Here is a 24,610-nt window from a genome sequence, read left to right as displayed (position 1 = left end):
CCTGAGGACGCAGCGTGCAAGAGCACGGGCAATTACCCTAATGCATACACACAACGGCATTTGTGCTCTGCACAGACCTGCAGCCTGCAACACTGCTCCCAGGCTACCTTCGAGTGGGAAAAGCCCAGCTCAGCAGCTGCCTGATCCCAATCTCGAGCTAGTATTTAGCCAACAATTCCTCCTGGAGAGATTCTCCTGTGGTACATGGTTTCCCTCACGTGTTTTCCCCTTACACCTGTTTTGAGGCTGAGAACATTAGGAAGGCAATCCTGATCCTAATCTGCCTTGTAATCCTTCCAGCCGGGCATGGGATGGAGTGAGCAAGCTGCTTGCCCGACGGTTGTAATATTTGGAGAGTGATCCCGCGCCGGGAGTTAGAGGGTTGTGTAGAGACGGCGTCAAGTCACAGACGAGGGGGAAAAAAAGCAAAAAGCTAAAAGTAAAAACCTCCAGCATGAATCTGAGATTTTTGCTGAACCATGTCATCCTCTTCTCAAAACTGAAAGCCCAGCAGCAGAATTTAAAGACATATCTTTGCTTTTAGCAGGTTGGGTGCAATCTCTGGGTTACCCCCTGGCAGGCTTGGACTTACAGCACCCCTCTCTGTTTTTTCCCCACTCTCATTAGTCCCAAGGTCAAGTTGCAATCATTTATGGAGACGAAGGGCAGCAATGACAGAGTGACCAAGAGGCTGCGGTAAGTCACATCATTATAAAACACGATCAGCAGCCCTGGCAATCAGGCCGTGACCATCCTTGCCCGTTCCCACATTGCAATTCCCCACCCTGTCACCACGCTGCCGTGTCTCTGCTCAACGCCCACGCTCTTCCTCCCCGCCAGCAGCTTCCTCCCCAGCACCAGGCCTGTCACCCAGGGTGCCTCAAGCCCTGAAGCACGTCCCGGTGCTGAGGGCAGTGTCGCACACCTACTAAACTTCCATCGGCTGTTTTTATTGCTGAAACGCCCCCTTTTCTCTCATTGTCACTTTGCCAAAGCAAAGGAACGAGCAGCTGAAGAACATGGAGCGAGATCTCACACCTGCAGGTGTGAAAAGTCCAACACCAAAGTCTGAGAGATGTTCTGGGGGGGAAAGAAACACAGACTCTAGGTTTACACAGGAAAAACTGCTGTTAAACTCTGAGGAACCATCGAGATTCATCTCCTGTGAAGGGGAACAAAGTTTTGAATCAAACTCACTGGCAGCCTGCTCTCTGCACTCTAGGATTGACCCTTCTGCAGGGCGAGGGGGAAAACGGGCAGAGAACTGGACTTTATTCTAAATCCCTAGGGAACAGCACATGTAGTTGCCACAGGGGAAATAAAGCTAATTTTCCATTTCCTTGGCAATATGCTTGGTTTTTCTAACAGGCACAAGAGAGTAGCTAGTGACTTCTTACAGGCAGGCCTGTCCTTCCCATCGCAGCAGCTGCCTTTGCAGGGTGTCACACCGGGCCATGATAGTCCTTCACAGCAGCTGCTGCCCGGCTCTGATTTTAACTGGAGGGACTGCCTGGTGCAAGATTACAAGTCAGGATTTGAGCTGAAGCAAAATGCCAGCAGGCTTAGATGTTGCTGGCATCCCCTGTGCTCTGCTTAATATGCTAACAAACAACACCACGCTAAAATCCGAGATGCGGGGAAGTAATTAAAATGCTAAAATCCTTAGGGCTGAAATGACCAATAAACCTTTGACCGTGGAACTTGTTCAGTCCAGAGCGATGAGCAGCCCTTGCATTTTGCATGTGGATAGATTTCACTGCAGTGAGTAAAATAAAAAAGCCTGACTGCTGAGTTTGGTAAAAGGAACTGCAGAGCCTGTGTGTTGAATATGGGAAGAGTCACAACTTCTGCACGGGCTCATATGGCTCTGCCGTGGTTGGAGAGCTGAGAACAGGACTTCACTTTGCAGAGTGCTGACGCCAACAAATACCATAATAGTGGAAGTAGCTTTAACAAAACATTGCTGGCTAGCACAGCACTTCTGAACCCGAGCTGCCTTTTTTTTTTTTAAGCTGTTTTGAAAGTTAATTGTTGAGCTGTACAAAAAAAAAAAAAAAAATAGTTGGGCAACTATTTATGCCAAGGTTAAATCGGGTAAAATCCTGAAATCCTGATTTCAGGCCAGATTCTGCACTTCCCATTGATTTACCCAGGAATGTTGCATGCGCTGGAGAATTTACCCCCGGGTCGGTTTGCTGCTCGGTCTCCAGTGTGTGAAAGCTGCGCTTGGATCTCCAGGTTTGACCCAGCCTGCAGTGAGGGCGTCCGCAGTGCAGTGGGACGTGGTCACCTGGGCACCCGCGGGGCTGAGCTCGCTCCAGTCTGCGGCAGCGGCACTGGGCTCTGTGTCACAGCGAAAGTGCTGGGTATAGCCACACAATCAGGAATTTTCTACTGGTGGGATCTGCAGAACCAGAACTGTCCTGGCAAATTTGTCATGGGATGATGGGCACTGAACTGCAGTCTGTGTGTGCCCAGCGTGGGGTGGGACTAGGCAATCCTGTCCACCACAAAGTCCTCCATGCCAGTGGAGCCAGAGCCCACCTAGCACTGTCTTTCTAGCTGGCTGCCCCATGTTTGTCACCCCATGCACGGCATGCCCGTGGCCTCAGAGAGGTGCCGCAGATGCTCAGGGCTTTGCATGTAACTGCCAAGCTACGAGCACGTTTCCACTCACATGCTCCCGGGTGCCCGTTTTGGCGGGGATGTTTCCAGGGTGCTTCATGCTGACCTTTGCCTGGGACAGACGAGAGCTTCCTCTCAAAGAGCCGCATGATTTCTGGAGGAATCGCACGAAGACTGAGGCAGCGTATTTCCCAGAATAGTCAAATACAATCGTTTGCAGGGGTAAAAAGATCTCGACACCTGTTTCCTGGCAAGGCAATGGTGTCGGGGGCGGGGGGGGGCGTCCGGATCATCTCTCAGCTGTCCCAGCGCCCGAGCGAGATTAGCACCTGGGGCAGGAGCAGCTGACCGCTGCTGAAGATAGCAAGCCGGGGTCAGGCCGGCGGGAAGAGCAAGGGTGGAGGCTGCACGGCCTTCCCAGGGTCTCTGCCCCACCGCAGGGTGGACCTGCTGGGGCCAGGCACCCCGAGCGGCTCCCCTGGGCCAGCCCCGCTGCTCTGAGGGACACCCATGCCGAGGGACGAGCTCCCACACGGCCCCGAGGGCCGAACAGCGGTGTGGTGGTGCCGCGCGCCTCGGCAGGCGAGCGCATTTCGGAGGGAGGCCTAGGGCAGCCATCCCCTTTATCAGCTGCCGGCAGCGCCGTGCCTATCGCCGGGTGAGGCCTCTTCCTTTGGGGCTCTGACTCACGGCCACATGCGTGAGCAGGATGTGCATCATGGGCAGCCTCTGCTGCAGCTCCGGCCCGGCCGTCCCGAGCCCTCCTGCCCAGGGGTCCCATGTCCCGATGGCTCTCTCTGTGAAACCGCCAAGCTTGGGGGAAAATGGCGAAGATCTAGAAAAACATTTTGGGGTCAGGACCTTGGGCCAGAGAAGGAGGAGGGTAGTTCCTCCAACCTCACGCCTGTGCGCAGGCAACTATTTGCTGACTTCACCCTAATTCTTCCATTTATTGTGTTGCCAGCTGCTGAGGCAGGAGGGCAGAGCTCAGCCTGCACTCGCACAGCCCCCGCATCCAGCTGGGACGCGGGGGATCGACAGGGACCTCCCAGGGTCGCCTCGGAGCCTCCCTCCGCCCCAGCAGCCACCAGAGCCCGTGCGCCTTTCTTTCCCATGCGAAAGCTGGAGCTCTCTGGGAGATCATTAACCTCAGTGGAGCGGTCTCAGATATATTAAGGATCACAAGACTCGTGATAAAAAAATGCCATGAGTTTGCTGATTAAGCCTTTCTGTGTGGTGGGTTGCGCTCCCCGTCACTCCAGGGCTTCGTAGCTGGTGGAGGTGGATCTGGTTGTCTCCTTGGAGGCTGGCTTTGGAGCCAAACCTCTTCCCAGACGACTGAGCCTGAGCAAGTAGCACCAGGATTAACGAGGAACTCGCTGCCCTGGGATTTTGAGTTCCGGAAAGCACAGAGAGGATCAAAAGCAAAAAGTCCCATGTGGATGGCCAGAGCCCTGGGAGGAGGGCTAAGATGCAGCACAGGGACGCAGCAAGCCCCACTGCCCAGGCAAGGGCATCCACATCCCCTTGGCAAAGCTGCTGTTTTCCAACAGGAGATTCTGGAGCAGCCCTTTTGACTCAGACCATTTTTTGATACTTTTCCCCGGTCGATCATGAGATCGACCTTATGATCGATCAGGGCACAGAGAAGAGCACACAGCCCTCAAAGCCCAACGAGAGCATGAAGCCGGCTGAGGATCATGAGGCGCAGCGACAGCTTTGCTCTCAATCGCGTTCACGGTTTCAGTGATTCATCTACATGGTTTATGGCTTTGTCACTACCTGGAAGTTAAAAGGGGAAAAAAAAAAAAAAAAAAGCGCTGCAGTGAACAATTTTCTGCTGTAAGGCACAGGGTGACACAAGAGAAATGGAGCCACCACCTTAGGTGGTGGTGGGGAAGAGTCATTTTCTGTGGTGACCAGAGCTATATTTGATTTCTTAGGCAACGCCGGCTTTTGCATGCTACATTCCCTGGCTAAGCGCCAGCGCTGTGTGTAATACTCCAGCCACACTGCTGTTACTTAATCCTTTCCTAATCTGCAGTTTGCGCAAGAGGAGTCAAATCTAAGCGAAGCCACCAAGAACATCTCCACCAATAACTCATCGAACTCGGCTCTCACTGCTGACCGAAGCCAGTGGCCACAGGAGAGGAGCGTTTTCCTCACGACCACCCTGCACAAGGAACACTGGGTGGCAGGTCCGGCCGCGTCCCGGGTCGCCCTGTCACGTCTCGGAGCCATCAAGCCACAGCACAGCCCCAGCGCCGCCGCCGGGAAGGAAAGCGCTGCCTCTCGCCCGGCGGATTTTATTTATTTTGGTCCTCTGGGCAGCGCTCGCTGTTGTTAGAAACATGATTGCTTCATACAGTTATGTTAATGTTTGCATTTGACAGGCTGTAATTGATACTTCTGCTGCTACGGCTTCAAAGCCAAATTAGGAAATGAAGTGCTGCGCATTAGCTTGTTTAGCTGGTTAAATACTGTAAATAAATACGTACAGCGCAATGAAAACTAATGAGTTTTCTTTGAGGCATTTTCTAAATGGCTACATCCAATAAAAAAAAAAGGGAAAAAAAAGTTTCTGCTGTGAACTCATATCCTGAAGGATTTGCAATTTTGTGTTAGCAAAAATCGATCCTGGTCGAAATACGATCTATGGATTTCGCTTTGGGAACATGGTTTTTTAAGTTAGGGAGGAGTTGTCATAAAAAATGCTGCAAATTTTATGATGGTTCTACTAACAATGGAAAGAAGGTTCATTTAGCAGAGACTTATTTTTCTTTGCAACGGACTAATTCAGAGTGTGGTTATATGTCAAGCTATTCTTGTCAATGCTCTAAAGAAAACATTATATTTTTAAGAATCATTTGCATAGGATATTTCTTCATGCTTCTAAATCTATGCAGTGACATAATGCTAAACATTTTTTTCTTTCTGCCAGAATGCCAGAGGATAAAAAAGTGACTCTCTATATATGTATATATCCTTTTGTATAAAGAGAGAATCTGGAGAGATTTTCTTGGCAGAATGCACTGGGACAGATTGAACAGTGTCTGTGTTTAAAGTTCCCTCTCAGGCCTCCTCATAATCCATTAATGCAGAGCTAGGGAAGAGCCTTGTCCGAGCTTTGTGAGTCAGCCAAGCGCAGGAGTCTTTATCCTGCACATCTCCACAAAGGAGCACTCCTTTCCCCTGCCTTTCCTCAGTAACCGGCTGATGCAGAAGTGTCCTAAACTGACTTGAAGGTGCTCTCCTAAAATTCATCTGCGTTTTAGTGTAGGTAAATCTGAAACTGCATGAATAATCTCTTAATTAGCTGCATGTAACCTCAGCGGTATCACCTGCTTGGCAGAGAAACGTTGACCTTAAAGCAGAGTGTGCTGAGCTGGCTGTTTTACCTGGCACTTTAAGAGCAGGCTAATTTATCCATTTTGCCGTGACTTTGTTAAAAAAAAAAAAATCATTGAGCTGAGGCCTAAAATGCAACCTAAGCATCAATTTAGAGTCAACGGAGATAGATATCTATGAAGTAAGGGTTATCCTGGCTGGGAGGCAGCTTGGTGCTGCTTTAGGATGGAAGCTGGGAAGCAGTGAAAAACCTCAACTTCTTTTTTTGCTTTCAGCAGAAAAAAATGATGACTGAAGGCTCCAGGCATTTCTCAGAGGCTCTGCAAGTGCAGGACCGAAGCGCTGACCAGCCAGGAGAGAGAAATTAAGCAATTTCTGTAGATTCCTTGTCCAAAAGGACCATTTAAAAATGGACAAATTATGACTCTCTCGAAAAGAAATGTATGCATTGCATAAATCAAAGTTCTCACACCCACCATCAAAGTTTAATCACTTAATATGCTGGTCTTTCAACATGCTCTGAAACTTTGTATACAATAATACAAACGATGGGGTTACGAAGCATTAGCAATTTATTCTGCTGTACAAACGGATGTTGCATGATAATCCCTAAAGCAACACAGAAGCTGCTTGCAGATGTTACTACAATTTGGCATTTATTTTAATTGCTCTGCAGTGTGGCTCCTGTGAAATAAAGTCATGGGGTGACCTATGCATTCACCTACTGAGGGCGACTGAATTACAGACCGGAAGGAAAAAAAAAAAAAAGAAAAAGGGGGTTTGAAAGTTTGCAAGGTTTTACCAAAACACGCAGCTGTTTGTTTGAAGAAGATGCCTCAGGGCTCCTGTCCAAGCCTTGAAGCGTGGCAAGGCAGGGGGTAATTTAATCAGATGGCCTATGTGACGCATGTATTTTTACCCCTCTTGCAAGAATATCTTCAGCAAAGTAACCCGAGATATTTTGGTGCTTGACATTCACTCGGCAAGTGCTAAGAAAATAAGCTTACTGCATAGACGGCTGGTTTCTTGCAGCGGGCGTGAAGGCACCTTGTGTCCCTGGACCAAGTAGTGAGCTTTGCTTTGCGCTGTCACCTGCCAGGTACCTCTTCCCTTTCCTGCTCTCAGCTCACTGGCTAAATATAGGGAGAGCCTCTCGAGCGTTGCTCTGGCTCCGAGACTTGCCTGGAAGCAGTTGCTCCGGCGAACAGATTTCAAGCAAAAGGACAAAGTTAAACATGAGGCGAAGTATAAATAAAAACGCAGCCTCTCTTCCTCCTCGCCGCTTGCTCAGGATGATCTCACCGCGCTGGGTGGATCCCAAGGAGGGCTCCGTCGGTGCCCAGCCGTGATCCTGCTGCTCCCCAGAGCCCCAGAGATCCCAGGCACTGGGAGAAGCGGCTCCCGCCGCCGTCCCGGCTCCCTGCTGCTGTGGGCTACAGTTCGGCAACTGAAACGCAGCCACGGCTCTGGTTTGTCCAAAAAACAGGGTCCTGTCCACCCTGGAGCAGTGGGGACAGATGCTGCACTCCCCACCCGCCGCGTCCCCCGTTCCCGGGATTCGTCCGGCGCGGCTTGGTGCCAGTCACCCCATCCTCCCAGGCAGCGGGATGCGGCGCAAGGAGTAGGAACCAACGTTATGAAACGAGTTTATTAAAACTTTCTACAGGTCAGACTTTATCATCCAGGTTTCCACAGGATATTATATACACGTATTTACAAGTCAGACATAGTGTTTTTAGCTTTTCTGTGGCAGAGTCTTCCACCAATATATACAAAGGTACTGCTTTCCGTAGGAGGGTTAAACTGTATCACAGATACAAATGTCAAGCAATCATGAGAGGTTTAGTGCAACGGAGAGCGGCGGCCGCCCTGCTCTTAATGCTCATGATTCTGTCAAGTTAGTATTGCCAACAGTAATTCACATTAAATTGCTCTTCAACACCTCTTAGTAGGACAAAGTATGACAAAACGAAGGAAAAAAAAAAAAAACACACAAAAAAGAACCCGCCTGACCCACCCCGACCAGGAAGGTATGTACAGAGCACACGGTCCATGAGGTATACACAGCATCCCCCCGCGCGGGGCCGCAGGACCCAACGGCCATTCCCCAACCGCCCAACGCCAACGGGCGTCCCTCTACAGCGGGCGCCAACGGGAAAACAAGCAGAATTTCTTTCGGCAGGCCTAAGCTTGACTTACCCCAACCCAGGCAGCTAATGATTTCCCTCTATTCGTTCTCCACATTGGAAAGACTATGAGTAACCATGCAAAAAAACAATTTTTTTTTTTTTTTAGCGGGGGGTAAAAATAACGCAGTTGGAGGCAAACAACATACCAGAATAATCAACTAAGGCTCTTGAGAGACTTTTTTTTATGCTTAAGACTACCTTTCTGGGGGCGGCGGAGGGAGGAGAGGAGATGTGATGTGTTAAAGACTTGAGCCTGTGGGACAACACAACGGCGTTCACACGTACTGTACAAGATGCCCCTTATCAGCGTTTCCCGAGGGAAGGCGCCCCACCCCATAGTGTTACGTTCTAGTAAACGGATATGTTTTGGCACTCGGAGCTGACAGGAGCTGCTACTTGCAAAGCTCACTGAAGGCATAAGATGATCTACGATATGCCGTGGCGGCTTTAGGCTTAAGCAGTTTGTTTCAAATGCTCGTATGTTCGGCAAATGAAAGCAGAGGGGATCCAGCTGCGAGATCAACTGTTTGCTCTTTCAGGAAGAGTCACAGCAGGGTGATAGGGTAGTGATTTGTCTTGCAGAGGGACCTTTAACAGCTTCGTGTTCCTCACCAAGAGAAGACTCGGTCAGCTGGAGCCACACGCAGGTGCCGGACGTGGCGGATTGTGACCTCCTCTCCTGCAGTCAGAAGCTCCAAGTCCCTTCCCTCTTCTTCCCAATTCCTGTCAGACTTGCTCAGGTAGGAAGGCGCCTCGTGCCCCCTGCACCGCTTCACCAGCGGGGATAGGGAACCCCAAGAGCCGCCTTTGTGCCTCTTCTGTGCCCGGCGGTCCAGCTCTGCGATCCCAAGCAAGCTGGGAGGACGCGGGAGGCCGGAGATGAGCCAGGTGGCTCCCGCGCGGGTCCTCCAGGGCCGGCGGCAGGGACCCACCGGCAATGCGAGCAGGGGGGACCTGGCAGAGGCTCAGGGAGCGGATCTACAGCTTGACATTTGTTTCACACAAGGTCACTTTTCTGACCATACTGGCACTTTAAGATGCTGTGAGTCTGCAACGTGGAAAAGTCAAAAAAAATAAAATTAAAAAAAAAAAAGATGCCATGTGTGAGAATCGTGAGGGATTTTTTGAGATTTTCAGGATTAGCAGAAGAAGGAACTAATATCGTCACTGTCTCCATGATATTCTGGAACGATTTGATCCGCAGTTCCTGTTTCCTGGTCTGTATATCCAGGCTCCAAGACCGCTTCAAACCACGGATGAAGCAAAATCTCCGGAGCGGTGAGTCTTTCGGAGGGCTCCCGCCTCAGCAGGCTGCGGATGAGGCATCTGGCTTTGGGAGAGACGTGGTCGGGGATACAGAACTGTCCACGCCGGATTTTGGAAAAGAGCGTACTAGGGTCCGAGTCGTGGAAGGGGTAGCGTCCCACCAGCAGGGTGTAGAGCATCACTCCCAAACTCCACACGTCGGCCGATTTCCCCGAGTAGGTCCCGGTCGTGTTGAGGATCTCGGGGCTGACGTACGCGGGGCAGCCGTGCTTGTCGGAGAGCGCGTCGTCCTCGCCCTTGATGATGTGCGTGTCCTCCAGGCTCTCGAGCCGCAGCTGCGTCCTAGGGGGCACAGGAAAGGCAGGCGCACGTTACCAACGGGCGCCAGCGGAAGCCAGGCACGGATTTAAGAAGGAAAACCCGCCTGCTGGGAGAACCGCAGCTCCCTGCCCGGCGCCAGGCGGCGACGACGCGCGCAGCGCCGCGGCCTTCGAGGGGCAGCGCCGTGAGGCCGGCGCGCGCTTTGAGCAAACAGCGCCCAGCTGCACGGCCTCCCACACCTAAAGTCCACGTCTCCTCCGCGTGCGGGGTCACCCTCAAACCTCCCCATCCTTTATTTTCTGTTCCTGACAGTTGGGGACCATCGCAAGGGCCGCGTCCCCCGGAGGGGTCCGCCCCGAGCCCCTGCTCCGCTCGCAGCGCGTCAAGGAGCCGTTCACGTGCTCCGGGAGGGCTCTGCTCTGCCCCGCCGGCTGCCGGGGTGTAAACGCGTTAACTGCAGCCTGTCCTCGAGGTGACCTCCTGTTGTAATGCAAAATACCCATTGGTTCTGTAAACGGAAAATATGACTCAACGCGGACGGCGGGTCCGCGATTGGCTGCCGCGCGCTGAAACTGCACCTGTGCTCGCGAGCCGAGGAGTCTGCCGCGCGTTGCTTAACCCTCTTCTTGCCAAATTTGATGCACATGACATTCGCCTGTGCAACGCGCATTTCTAAATTAGCAAGACTGTGTGCAATCTAACATTTCAACAAAAGTTTCATCTCATTATGGGTGGGAAGAGCTGCAATTGCTTCCTTCAAAGGAATTACTTTCTTTGCATGTCAACATACGGTTGTTTCTGTTTCGGAGGGGCTGTTCTGGTTAATTTTCCTATCGTACTCATACATTACTCCTCAAGCTACTTCAAGAAGCATCAGTCAAGTTAAAGAAAAAAAAAACATGCATTTTCCTCTGCTTCTCTACCAGCACCTCAAGTCTCACCAGACTAAGCACAACTGCATTAAAGCTTTTACTTATTATAGCCTCCAATGGCTAATAAACACCTAATCAACGTCGGCTTTGCTTATTAGACCCCATTTGTGGCTGTGCCGTGTGAAGGAGGGAGCAGCAGAGCAGCAAAGGCACCTGGAAAACATGAAGTAACTCCCACATCTAAAATTAAAAAGTAATCGGGAAACTATTTCTCAGCAAGGAAGCTTAGAATCATCCCTCCCTAAATCTACGCTTCGCACTAAGTTTTACTCTGGTGTTTTTCCCTGAGAGAAAAACTCCCCAAGAAATATTTAACCACGTAGTTAACCACGTAGTGCCCTCGCTCCTGTGCGTGCCCTCATCCATGCGGACACAGGCACACAAAGCACCAACAGGGAAGAGAGAGAAAAGCTTCAAAGGGCACAGGAAACCTTCCCCTAGAAAGACACCCCTGGTAAGAAGTTATTAGAGAAGACCCTTCCAGGGGGCTCCTCTCCTGCCCCAGGAATGGGGCTTCCTCCCTCTCGCCGCTGCCAGGGCAGAGCTGTTTTCCCTTTCGTGCCCAGTGCCCGAGCTGCCTTTCTCACGCGCTCGGAGCCTTTGAGTCATGTTATGTGCAACGATCAGCACAGGTATCTGTGGGTCACCCAGCACTGCGGAGCGCTCCCGAGAACGTCCCTGTGCCCAGCCCGGCTTCACAGAGCACTCGGGAACGCGCGGGAGCTCACGCTGAGTGTCCTCCTTCATCTCTCAACTCCAGACTGCACATAAGCGCAGCCCAACGAGGTCTGTGACTGCTTGCACACACGTAATGCTGGGATCCTCCACAGGGACGCCTGGCTCGCCTAGCAAATTCCACACCCTCCTATATTTTTTGCCCTGAAACATGGCGTTTCTCCCCATCCACTCCCTCACAGGGGCTGCTGGCCAAGAACCGCTTACCTTTCCTCATTAGAAAAGACGAATTTCCTGAGCTTGAGGTCGCCGAGCACGATAGCTGACTGGTGGCAGTGAGCTACAGCCGAGACGATCTGCTTGAAAAGCCGGGCGGCTTCCTCCTCCCGCAGCCTCTTGCAGCTCCTCACATAGGAGTGCATGTCCCCAAAGTCCTTCTCGAAGAAGACGTAGGCTTTGGTGTCGCCGAGGATCACCTCCACGACGCCGGTGATGTTCCTGTGCGACGGCAGCTGGATGTACGGCCGGATCTTGTCCTGGTAGTGTTTGAGAGGGAACACCTGTGAGGAGGAAAGCGGAGCAAAACCCAGCGTCAAGAGTGGCCGCTCGCATAGCAACTCTCCCCAAACAACGCGCGGGCCGCTGGACGGGCGCCCGCCACGCTTCCGAAACCCTCCCCAGCGTTAAAAGCGCCGCTCGTTTTACGCTGAAGAGGAGAAAACAAAGAAAGAGCGAGCAAAGAAAGAAAACCGACAGCCGTTCCTATCCGCTAGGTGTCTTTCGGGCGCTCCGAGGTGACCGCGGCTGGGTCTGTACCCGGCGCCCGGGAGCCTCCCCGCGGGCAGCCCGTCCGCACGGGCTCTGCGCAGCCCCCGCGCCGCCTCCGCGCTCACCTTGCAGCGCAGCTCGCGGCCGGAGCTGACGCTGAGCGCGCGCGACACCTGCTCGCGCTCGGCCAGCGGCAGCAGCAGGTAGGAGGCGATGAGGCTGGGGCCGGCCGCGCCGCTGCCGCCGCTGCCGTCGCCGTCGCCGGCGGCGCAGGGCGACGCGGGCGCGCTGAGGCACTCGGCGGCGGCGGGGCAGTCGGCGAGGCGCGGGCACTTGGCGGCGGGCGCCTCGTCGGGCGGCAGCCGCTTGGCGGGCGCTCCGCGGCAGCGCGCGGCCGCCGGCGGCAGCAGCAGCGCGGAGCGGCGCGGCGCGGGGCGGCTCATGGCGGCGGCGCGGGGCCTGCGGGCGAGCGGCTCCCCTGCGCGCTCTCCTGCCCGCCCGCCTGCACCATCTGCCGCCGGCTGCGCGCTCGGGGAGTCCAGGGCTTTTAAAAAAAATACAGCGCGGCAGCGCCGCCGCCTCCCGCCTGACGCAAGGGGAAGTGGGGCGGGACGGGGCGGCGCTGGCGCCGCGGGGAGCGGGGCGAGCGCGGGGTGGCCCCGGAGCCCGTTCGCTCCTGGGCACGCTGTATCCGCGCTATATCCGCGCTATATCCGCGTTAGGACAGCGCTCCTCAGCGCTGTATGCTATATCCACGCCATATCCACGCTGTATCCGCGCTATACCCGCATTAGGACGGCACTACTCAGCGCTGTATGCTATATTCGCGCCATATCTGCGCTAAATGCATGTTAGGATGGCGCTCCTCAGCGCTATATGCTATATCTGTGCTATATCTGCGCTATATCCGCGCTATATGCGCTCCATATCTGTGTTAGGACAGCGCTCCTCAGCGCTATATGCTATATCCACGTTATATCCACGCTATATCTGCGTTATATCCACGTTAGGAAGGCACTCTTCAGCGCTATATGCTATATCCGCACTCTATCCACGCTATGTCTGAGCTATATTTGCACCATATCCATGCTATATCCGCGTTATATCCATGTTAGGATGGCGCTCCTCAGCGCTATATGCTATATCCGCGCTATATCTGCTCTATATCCGTGCCATATCCGTGCTATATCCGCGTTACATCCACGTTAGGACGGCGCTCCTCAGCGCTATATGCTATATTCACACCATATCCGTGCTATATCCACATTATATCCACGTTAGGACGGCGCTCCTCAGCAAAGGGCACCTAAGGCCGTCCTAACGCGGATATAACGCGGACAAAACCGAGCCCCACACCAGGCAGAGTCCCCCCACGAAGCGTTCAGGAACCCCCCAGCCAGAGCGGTTGGTGAATGGGGGAAAACACGAGGAAAACGGGCAGTTGGCCATCAAAACAAAAGCGCGGACGGCTGTAGCTGCGACCACAATCCTCCGAAGGAACCTGCGGCCAGCGCCGCCGTTCGCATCCCTGCGAATCCGCACAGCTTCAGCGTTGAGGCTCGCGTGAAAATGCACAGTAATGCAAGGAATGCTGCTTTTTTTCCCCCCCCCAGTTGCAGAGTCATTTTTGCGGCACGTCTTGAAAGCTGCAGTGGCGGCGCGTGTAAACGGCGGGGGTGGATGGGGTCCCGCCGTTGCTGAAGCGGGTGTTTGCAGGAATTCAGGTATTTGCTGCGATTCCCCAAGGAGAAGTGCGCTGCCAAGCTGTGCATGCCTTCAGCTACTCCTGGTGTATTTTAAGAAACACATGAAACTCTTGTGCTGGATGACTCATAGCATAGCAGTCCCATTAATGCATTAAACGCGAAATGCATATGCCAAAAAGGGATATCCCAGGGGCTGCATTTTCCTTTTTTTTTTTTTTTCTCTTCAAAAATCTGCTTTTGTTCATGCCTGCAGATAGTTCCTGAGCAATTCACCTCGGCTCCCAAAGCAGGCTCATTCCTTTCGTCCCTCTCATGGATAAAACATGCTTGATTATCCATCAGAGTTGTTTTACTTTTCCTTTCCTGGATTTTTTTCGTCTAATTGGGGCATCACTGCAGGTTCAATTTAGCCGGCAGGATTTTGCATCATTAAACTGCTCATGCCTGACCCCACACGCTGCCTTGAAGATGCCACAACCTACGGATTCCCGAGGTTCATCCTTAAAACGCCCCCTCCTCATCCCACATCCTTAGAAGTTCTTTAAAATACTCGGAGCATTAATATCATAAATAAATAAGTAGTGGCCACGGCGGGTTCATCATTACCAAATTAGAGTTGTTCACTTTGTAGGTCTTATGTACGTTAAGTTTTGGGTGTGAATTTCCAGAGCAGGTCCACACGCAGCACCCGCTCCCCACCAATCCCTCCCGGCACATGCGGCAGAGCCCGCGAGAAGGGAATCCCCATCTGCTGCTTTTTCTCTTTTTTTTCCTCTCATTTTGGCTGATTTGGAAAAAAAAAACTCAAAAAAAAAAAAAACCACTACAGCAAAAGGATACCAAGGATGACTGTCCAATGAGCCTGCACAGCACGGCGATGCTCAGAGGACTGAAATGTGTCCCTCTTTTAGCCATATACGTCAGTGCTTGCACGCGAGCCTGGCGGGGGAACGGGGGGTTGTGGCGAAGCAGTGCAGAAAACACGGAGGAATTCACGGGAGGGAAGGACTGCAGAGCCGTCTGCAGCCTTCGCGCGCTGGGGAATTCCTGCGGGATGCGGGGCTGGCACACGCTTCCCACGGCATTGCAGACGCTCCACAGGCCTCTAAGCATCCAGCCGTATCCTCCCTCATTAGTTTCCTCTTGAAATCAAAACGCGCCGACGTCTTCCCTCTTTTCCCTGCACAAGTCCCTGTCATTTCATCTCTCCCCCCTGCCCAGAGAGATTTTTCTCGTGCTTAGCATACGTGAAGGAAGAAATTCAGCTCTGCTCGGGGAGCTGGCAATGAGCCCTGGCATCTTTTATCTTCGTTTTGAGGGCTTTGGAGGTACCCTGGGCATTGCTACTGTGTCTGGATACCTTCTGCGCTGGCTGGTCCCCTTGCAATGGGTTCCTGGGATGGCATTTGGGAGTGGGTTGGGATGATCCATGGGGCCTCTTTGCTCCCTTACAGGATGTTAAAAAAGATTTCTGAGGGCTGCCATACGGTATGACAGGAGTTAAGCAGTGGTGCTGACAGTTTCCCAGCTATGGTTTGAGTCTGAACAGGTTAATAGCACTCCAAAATGCAGCAGGGCAGCCTCGCGTGTCTCAGGTGGATCGTCCTGTAAAACACAGCTCTGAGATGTCCCAGCGAAGGGAATGGTCTTGCCCAGCACGTCCTGGCCAGGGTCACGGCAAGGTGGGTTGAACATTGCCCAGAGAGGTTGTGGAGTCTCCTTCTCTGGAGATCTTCCAAACCTGCCTGGATGCCACCCTGTGCCACGTGCTCTGGGTGTCCCTGCTGGAGCAGGGGGATTGGACTAGATGATCTCTAGAGGTCCCTTCCAAACTCAGCCACTCTGTGATTCCTCTTCACACATATATATCTTTATTTTTAAAACAGATGAGCCCTGCTATTGCAGCGGCTAGATGAAGACTGAAGACGCTGGAAATATTTTTGGTGGTCATGCTTTCACATGCTTTTCGCATTCCCTTTTCCTGATATATTACTTTATTTGAGGGAATTTTTGTTATGTGGTATTCAAGCATCTGCCTGTCTCACTGTCAGCCCCTGCCTGCCCTTTCCTTAGCTGCTTTTCCTTGGGTGCTCACAAAATTATCTCCGCTGCTCCACTTCTCTGACCCTCTATCTCTGTAACTGGAACAGCCAGAGGCAATGAGAATTGTGTAACCATCTCCCCACGTCCCAAGTGTTTGGGACAGGTCTGGTTACTTTGATAACACATCTCTGGGGATACCCAGAGTAAATCTGTATTAGATTAGGCCACTTATAAACGGCCACTTATAAATAAACTAGCTGCTTGCTAGGGGAGGAAATTAAAAACTTATAGTTTTAGTTACCAGATGAGAAGAGTTGTGACACACAAATATTTCATCTTTATTTTACAAGTAAGCTCAAGCCATGTAATGATAGCCAGCAATTTAAAGCCAGCAATTTAGAATCAGCAAATATATTGTCTATAGCCTAGGACAGTGGAATTGAACTGCCTGGAAAAGGCTTGAAGTGCAGATGTGTGACCAGGTGACAGAGAGCTTACAAGTTACATGTTACCCAACAAAATCACATCTGGGATAGGCATGCAGCCCTTCTGAGGCGTTCTGGAATTCAGTGGCAGATCCAAAATTAAGATATAAAACACATGACAGGCATGTAGGGACATCAAACAAGCTGAAATGCAGTGATGCTCTGATGCCTCCCCTCAAGCCTTCACAGAAGCTGTTCTGAGGCTTGCTCTTGCTGGCAAATCTAAATGATTCCCTTTTGATAAACCCCTTGTTGTCAAATCCAAGGAGTCTCATGAGCAGCACCTCCTGACTTTGTTTCGCGGTGGATTACAGGCTTCTTCTGTTACCCAAAGGCTGTGTGAAGCCTCAGGTTTCCAGCCTCAGATCCTGCTCTTGCTTCAGAAGCAGATTGCACACGCGAGCGGTGTGTGAGTGTCTCGGCTTCCCGTGCGCTCTCTGAAGACGCTGTTCATAGCGGTTCGCAGGCAAACGCTTCCTCTGGGCAGCTGCCCTTGCAGTGTGATGCAGGCAAATGCTTTCAGCCTCGGTGTTCGGGTCGGGACTGACACCCGAAAAGGTGACGGAGGCTCCTCAGCCCCGTTGCTCCATCTCACGCGGTGTTTGGAAACGATGAGACACGGTTCCCATCTGCCTCGATGCAGGCCCGTTGAGTCAATACGGTTATTCCTGCATCACAGAGTTTAGCATGTGCATGGGTATTTACTATCATCTGGTTTATGTTCATCCCAGATTTATATCTGATGATTAACAATCAGTCTCATATTTTTACTTCTTAGGGTTGTGGGCTGCCACACGAAATCTGCTTGCATCTATGCATATGATTCTTCTCCGAGCATTGCTGTGACCTGTTCTTATCTGTGAGATAATATATACTGACGGGAAGGATTCTTTGAGCAAATATAAATGATTATGTAGGAATGATTGCATAGAAATATATATATGCATGTGTGTGTATATTTATGTGTGTGTGTGTGTGTATACATGTATGTATACATAAATATGTAAAATGCAAGACATGGAGTCACTATTTGCAGTCAGAACTTTATATAAACAAACAAAAAAGAAGCCCCTTTGATGACTGATTCCTTTGCAGAATAATCTGTACCTGTAATGAGAAGCCATCAGTTAAAGGCTGTAGCAAGGAGAAAGGAAGAACACTCCGTAAGTTGCTCTAAAACATTTTCCACTACAGGAAAACCCTTGCTAGGCTTTTCTGTACCTTTACTGTATAACAGAGCACGACACATTAGTGAAGTGTGCAGCTAACGCTGCACAGAACCTCAGGGTCACTAGTGGGAGATTTTGTAGGCAGGATGGAGATGAACACTCACCTGAAACTGCAGTGGAAGTTAATCGAGTTGCACAGTGGATTCTGAGTTGTGGCCATGGCACTAGAGCTATTCTTGAGAAAAACGTCATGAGGCGCTTGTGACCGCAGGTAGGACGACCTTTGTCATCAGCCACTCATGAGGAAACACGAGCATATCCAAGAGGACATTGTCTGAAATAAGGCAGCGTGTTGGCCTTGGCCGTTGAGTCATCGGTATCACTTCCTGCAGCCCCTGCTTTTGCTCCGGGTATTTCTCAAGGGAACACTGACTTAGCCCAGTCTTTTTGATTCTTCCAGAGTGAATAAGATCACAGCTCAGGAGCGGTAATGATGAGTACACCCTTGATTTAGAGCTCTGTGTGCTCCTTTCAGTGCAAGTGTGCTAAATCTTCCATGAGATGGCTGCCTGATTAGTTTTTATCTTTATACTTTGCGGTCCCAGCCACTTGAAAACTTCAGAGAGAGTCTCTAGATTTAAAATGGAGAATTCTGTTTAACTGGGATAATCTGTTCAAGCGAGGGAACCGTGTTAATGGCTGATGCCTCAGGGTACCACTGAAAGCCTTTGCATATGGACCTATTTTGCCTTTTATATATTTTAATGTTTAATCACACATTTGTTTAGCCACTTGAAATGCTACATGGAACTTCTCTGGAAGAGACGGATTCTCCGTGTGTTTCAGTGCTAACCACTCAGCTTTTCTGTGTTTGTAAAGCACACCTTGTGGAAAAAAAAAATAAAAAGGAAACTTTCTTTCCTTAAATATTATTGCAAAATATCCTGACGTCAAACAATGAGACACAAATTACTCTGTGAACTGTTAACATATGTGTGTTTACATATGATATCTTATAGCCAAAACAGATTAAGATTTGAAGCTTTAACTGCTGTTGAGTTTCCACTTCTGTGAATCATACAGATCAGCTTATTCATCATCAGACACTTCATTTTTATTCTTTAACTCTTTCAAGCTCTTTCAGTGCAGTGCAGAGTGTGCACAACACGGAGCACATCGGAATAAGGAGGCCACATTGTATAACAAGCCGTAACCTCTGCAAGGGGGAGAGCAGAGAGCTGCCAAGAAACTACAAAGAGCCACCCCAAGGAATCAATGGCATTTGGAACTTCCATCACAAAGTCACCTGAGGGGCACGGCAGCCTTCCTGCTTGCCAAGGCAGTTCTGCCTTCCTGCCCAGCAGAGTGCTAGCTGCAGGTCGAGCTAATGATAAAAAGAAGTCCATCAGATTTCAATTTCAGCTGGAAAATTACGTGTGAGCACCCATAATGAGAGCGAACCAGCCAAGGAAGATCAACTAGATGGCTCAAATTCCAGGTCCAGAGAAAGCAATTTCACTGTTCCCACCTGGAGTTCCCTAGATGTCATGACATAAATGAGACTGAGAAAGGCCAAACATTTTAGGGAGCAGAACTTCATGGGTTTCTATAAATACAGGCAATTTTCTCCAGCAGTTGAAAATCTAGGCAGTGCATCCCTGATCTGGATGGGAGTTATTTAAGTACTCTAGCCAGCAGTGCTCAGGTAACTGCATCAAATATTTTTCTTTTTCTGTATAATATGGCCCTAGCCATACTTGGAAAGAGGTATCTCCAATAATAAAAGAAGCTTATCACCACTACTCAAATGCACATACATCTCCACCTCCCACATAATTATTATTAAAGCGAGGCAGACACTTGCTGCCAAAGCCCGGAGCCCCAGAGTTTCGTGCAGCAGGAGACGGACGGGATTTGGGCAGCGTCTGCGGCTGCTGCTCACGTTTCCTTGCGCGTGGTGCCTGGCCCAGGCCAGTAGAGGAAGCAGGTAAAATCCTGTGTTGGGAGGCAGGAATGCCAACATTCAAAAATACCTTTCCACTCACAGAGGAAATAAATGAGCGCTTGGCTGTGTTCTTGTCTTCTAAAGTGTTGTTTCAGATTTGTTTGGTATTTCCCCCAACTGCATCATCTCAACCAGGCAGCTCACCCATTACTTGGGGGTTAGTTAATGCAGAGGGGCTGAGTGACTGCAGCTTCCACTAGGTCCATCGACACTGCTGAGTGTCGAGCCCTCTCTCTTTAACATATGGCAAAGAAAAGTAACTAAGTCACACTTACAATCTCACTTACAGTGTTCCCCTTTGAACATGAGGGTGCTGATGGTATCGGCAGCGTGGCCATCCAAGGCTGTCGGTGCACACACCACACGTGGCAAACCAACCCACGCCGCCCCACTCTGCGGCTACAAATTACTCTAGACACAATTTTGCATTTATTAGGTGATGTGTTATTCGAAGGCACATTCGAGACTCCTGCATGAATGAGATTTGGGGTGTGACGCTGTGGCCAACGGGAACTGTAGACATCTTTGCATCTGAAATCTTGGGAGCCTGATTAACCGCGAAGGATTAAATGAGATCCATGAGAGCAACAGGAACGCACCTCTCAGGAACTGCAGAGATGGTTTAACCAGGGCTTCACACATGTTTCTGTTTCTGTCTGTTCCGCTTCCAACAAAAACCTAAGAGCAGTTTAGGACATTCTGATTTTAGACAAACATTACACCTAAAGCCCTTTCTTCTGATATTTAACTGCATTAGCTCCATGAAAATCAGTGAAGCATCTTCTGCAAAGACCTCAGATTCTATAAAAGGCCCTGATTTTCACACATAAATATATAAAATATATACTGTTCTACACCCCTCCAGGCTCTTTCCAGTATTTCAAATTGAGCTTTTGGGCTTAGCAGGAGCACTCGCGATCACTGTTGCATTTAAAGGTGGACCTTAGGGTTAGACCACATTATAACAATCATCCAGTTAACTACTATGAAATATTTTGAATACAAAAGCTCAATGCAAATAATAATAATTCAGTTCCCGCTTTCTGCTATAAAATTGATTTACAGATTTACAGATTTACAGATTGCTATTCTTCAATTACAAAATGACAACTGCAGTTTGAAGTGGTTTGCACCCCAAGTGCAATTTGGGTTAATAATGGTCTAATAAAGGAAAGCCCTTCTCAAAGACTATCCCAGAGTGAGGATTAGCTAGACCTAAGCTACATTTAACACTAAATGTCAGCTTGTAATTTCAGAAAAAAATGACCTCGGAAAATACCATCTACCCCACTAGGGATCCCCAAACCTATTCTTTCTTTCCTCACATATGTCAAAAGATAATTGCCACCTTACCACCAAAGCAGCTCCTTTTACCTATGGCTATTTCTGATTCATATCCCTGGTTCCTTATCTGCTAACATGTCTTTAGATCAATTTAGGTGATAACTACTGCGTGGCACAAAGTTTAAGTCCTTTTGCTGGATCTGTGCCCAAATGCGTGGATATCTGAGGTTTGGATAATTTGAGATTAATTGCCTCTCAGTTCAAGGGGTATGGTTTCTATTTTCTACAAATTAGTTCACTAATACATTATTATGTTTTTTATATATATACATATATATATATAATATTATTCATTAATACATTATCATTAATACATTTGTAAATAGGGGTCATATTCTAATACACAATATTAAGGTAAACCTCCCTGGGAACTCCAAGCCCCAAAATCCTTAAATAAAGCTTCTGCATCTCAAAAGCCAAGCATAAGTTATGGCAGATTGATCATAAGAACATAATGATCATGAGATTGATCATAAGAATATAAGAACGAGGCCAAGATTTTTAAAGGCAAGGGGTAATTCTGTGTGTCCAAAGCAAATCAAGTGCTATTCAAGTTTCTGGAGGTTTGCATTAAAACATGGGAACACTCCCAAGCCAGGTATATACCTGCTGAAAAGGCTGGTCAGGATGCCCTATTCTGAGTACGCCCAGCAGTTCCAGGGAGCCACACAACTATTCATAATCCTGAGCAAAACCCTCAGTATTGAATGCTGGCAGAACTTGCAACTCTAAAATGCTGAGAGGATTAGCACACTGACAAGGAAGGTTAAATGCTGCAAAACACATTTTATTTGTCAAATGCAAGCTTTCAGAGTTTCAGGAAGAAGAAAAAAAAACAACAAAAACAAGTTAAACTGGAATTATACATATTTGGCAGTTTAAAAATGCTTTCAGTTACAGCTGAGACCTTCAACTTTGCCTATAAATGAAACACTTTAAATAACAATCAGTTACACAACCTGCTTACAATCAGCAGCTTATCTCACAAGACCTCTCATAACACATTTTCTCTGTGGCACCAGCGTATCCAGCTGACTTCTACAGCGCTGATCACCTTTGTCTCCTCTGACTGTCAATCGCTCTTTTAAGTGCTTCATCCGGCACAAGATTTGATTTTTTCACATCAGCGTGGCTACAGCCGATTTTAGGGCAGCTGTTAAAAAGACAAGAGAGGCTCCAGTAAATCAGAAGAATTGTATTTGTCAGATACAGGTTTTTACAGAACATCTGCTGCTTTATTGCTTTTAGCCGAGATTCACTCTCTATCAGTTCCTTGTTACCTCTCTTCCTCTTCACAAGCTCTCTGCGGGGAAAAATAAATCTGTTTAGACAAACAGGTGGGACTCAAGAGCTCACAGTGAGAAATGGAGCCCTTGCCTGGCCTCACGCGCACGGGCTGCCTGTGTGGAAATCCTTCTACGTGGCTTTCTCCCTCTGAAGTCCTCTAAAAACTGCAAGTGACTGACTTTATTGATCTGCAGGAGATAAATATAGTATAGATAAATAGGGAAGGTGATTTCTAAGGGAAAAAATAAACCAGGATGAGACCTGCAAAGACCGATTGGTGAATCAGTGGGAGCTCTAGCTGGAGTCAAAATTGGTCAGTCCTCTTATGAGCTGAGAAAGGGCAGAAAGGAGAGACAGGGTCAAATTAGCAGCCTGTAAATGAAGATCAAATACAAAATGGCTTACACCTACTTAAGGCAGTCAGATAAAGACAGATTACCCGAAAGGTGAAAGATATTCAGGGACCATAGGTTATTTTCCTTTGGCAGAGGCCCAAACATGCATAGATGGTACCCACAGCCAGGAATCACACTTTTCCTCCATTTTTTCTTCCCTCTTAGAACTAACTTTTGCCTGAGCTGCTGAACTTAAGTCAGCACTCATCGCTTTTATACTGTATTTGCCCACAGCCTGCTGTGTTTGTCATGGGTAAATCACTTGATTGCTCTGCGCCTCAATTTTTCCATCTATCACCTTACTAGAACAATGACACAACAGGAGGACGATAATTACGTGCAAGATTAATGAATAACAAGCGCTCAGAGAGCCTCCCATAAAACTTCTCCTGCAAGCAGAAAGCACTAGCGTGCTCTTCCAGGCAGAGGAAAGCAGTGGGCAATCCGAGATAAGCAGGAATTGCCTCAAGGGATCTCTTAGTAAGTCCATCCGCGTGAATGGCTGCCCGTGTGGAGGGCGGCTGCTGAGGAGCGGATAGTGACAGGACAAGGGGTAACGGGTGTAAGTTGAAACACAGGAAGTTCCATCTCCATGTGAGGAAGAACATCTTTCCTGTGAGGGTGACAGAGCCCTGGAACAGGCTGCCCAGAGAGGTTGTGGAGTCTCCTCTGGAGATCTTCCAAACCCACCTGGATGCCACCCTGTGCCACGTGCTCTGGGTGTCCCTGCTGGAGCAGGGGGTTGGACTAGATGATTACTCTAGAGGTCCTTTCCAACCCCAACCATCCTGTAACTCTGTGATACTGGACCAGCAGGCTGCCAAGTGCACCGGAGAGATCCAGTGGATACAAGGAAAGCTGCTCATAGGCATGCTGGTGTGAGCAAACAGCAGCTTCTGTCACTCCTCCACGCGCAAGGGGGGCAATTCCAGGGAAAGGGCAGAGGGGATTCTGCTCCCAGGAGCTTTCACTCAGCTCACAGTAGCCGGAAGGCCGCCCCATGGCGACACAGAATCCCAGAATGGTTAAGGTTGGAAAGGACCTCTAGAGATCATCTAGTCCAACCCCCTGCTCCAGCAGGGACACCCAGAGCACGTGGCACAGGGTGGCATCCAGGCGGGTTTGGAAGATCTCCAGCGAAGGAGACTCCACAGCCTCTCTGGGCAGCCTGTTCCAGGGCCCTGTCACCCTCACAGGAAAGAGGTTCTTCCTCACATGGAGGTGGAACTTCCTGTGAAACGAGCAGAAGAGTTTGCTCAAAGGAGGAACTTGGTGCGTGCGCTGGCCTGACTCCTTACCACGGCCATGGTTTTTCAAAGTCTGACTGGGTTTTCAGGCAAAAGGCTAAAATTAGAGCTGGTCAGTGAGATTTTCCAGAGAAAAGTCAAGCAATCTGTCTTAATTTAGAGTTATTGCTGTGCCTGCTCTTTTCTGCCACACTGGAATAAACTACTGTAAAATGCTAAGGCTGCAACCTGGAAGCTCAAAATTAAGAGCTGCAAGGACTCAGACTGCACAAATAAACTTCAGTTTGGGCACAGTGTAGCTTTTGGAGATGGATTTTATACAGCTTTCATGGCTCTTTCCTCTATGTTTTCACTAAGTAATTTGTTTAATTTCTTCACGAGTGAAATAAATTCAGTTACCTGATCCTATGAATTTATTAGCAGTGGTCAAACTTTTGATCCACCACAACAATATTTAATACTACGACACCTCTGAAATGGATTTAGCATCAGAAAGAATGATTTAAATATGGATAGCCTGAATCCAGTTCTTGACTCCAGAATGCATGTTGGGCAGTAGTGTTAGGCTGTTACACACCGGCTCCCTAGCTTGTCCATGACCTGTGAGTTTCCAACACAATCCGCAACTATGAAGAGCTTGTTTATGTGGGGGGAATAAACAAATGTGAAATTGGTAATAGCAGTGCTGAGGACATAACACTTCCCCTAATGTTGCTCTAAGAAGAGCATGAGCCCCTTTTTATTATTATTTATTATTATTTTTTTATTTTCTGAGAGGAAAATCAAAACCATCCCAAATTGGAAA

At 49.4% G+C, this 24,610-nt stretch overlaps 2 protein-coding genes across 3 annotated transcripts in view; both read right to left on the bottom strand.

Moving 5' to 3' along the window:
• Nucleotides 1-9,048: 9,048 nt before the first annotated feature.
• On the bottom strand, nt 9,049-12,667 carry TRIB1 (tribbles pseudokinase 1). Of its 2 annotated transcripts, none has more exons than XM_088533327.1 (3): nt 12,250-12,667; nt 11,624-11,916; nt 9,049-9,770 (listed from the first exon to the last, which is right to left on the bottom strand). In XM_088533327.1, the coding sequence occupies exons 1-3, from the start codon at nt 12,565-12,567 to the stop codon at nt 9,302-9,304; spliced, it is 1,080 nt and encodes a 359-aa protein (XP_088389453.1). In that variant the 5' UTR covers nt 12,568-12,667; the 3' UTR covers nt 9,049-9,301. The 2 variants fall into 2 exon arrangements, with proteins under 2 accessions (XP_088389453.1, XP_088389454.1); XM_088533328.1 differs by having other exon boundaries at nt 11,624-11,892; nt 12,250-12,378.
• Nucleotides 12,668-21,642: 8,975 nt separating this feature from the next.
• The window catches only part of NSMCE2 (NSE2 SUMO ligase component of SMC5/6 complex), a 124,060-nt gene continuing 121,092 nt past the window's right edge, over nt 21,643-24,610 (bottom strand). Inside the window, exon 7 of the mRNA XM_088533332.1 lies at nt 21,643-22,029. Coding sequence (XP_088389458.1) covers nt 21,927-22,029 — 103 coding nt within the window. The 3' untranslated portion in view covers nt 21,643-21,926. The remainder of the gene's footprint in view (nt 22,030-24,610) is intronic.

Source organism: Tinamus guttatus, unplaced genomic scaffold (assembly GCF_059628265.1).
Source record: "Tinamus guttatus ecotype Peru unplaced genomic scaffold, ASM5962826v1 Tinamus_guttatus_pri_ptg000492l, whole genome shotgun sequence".
NCBI classification, from domain to species: Eukaryota; Metazoa; Chordata; class Aves; order Tinamiformes; family Tinamidae; genus Tinamus; species Tinamus guttatus.
The sequence above is the reverse complement of the archived record's forward strand: the minus strand, read 5'-3'. Positions and strand labels throughout refer to the sequence as shown.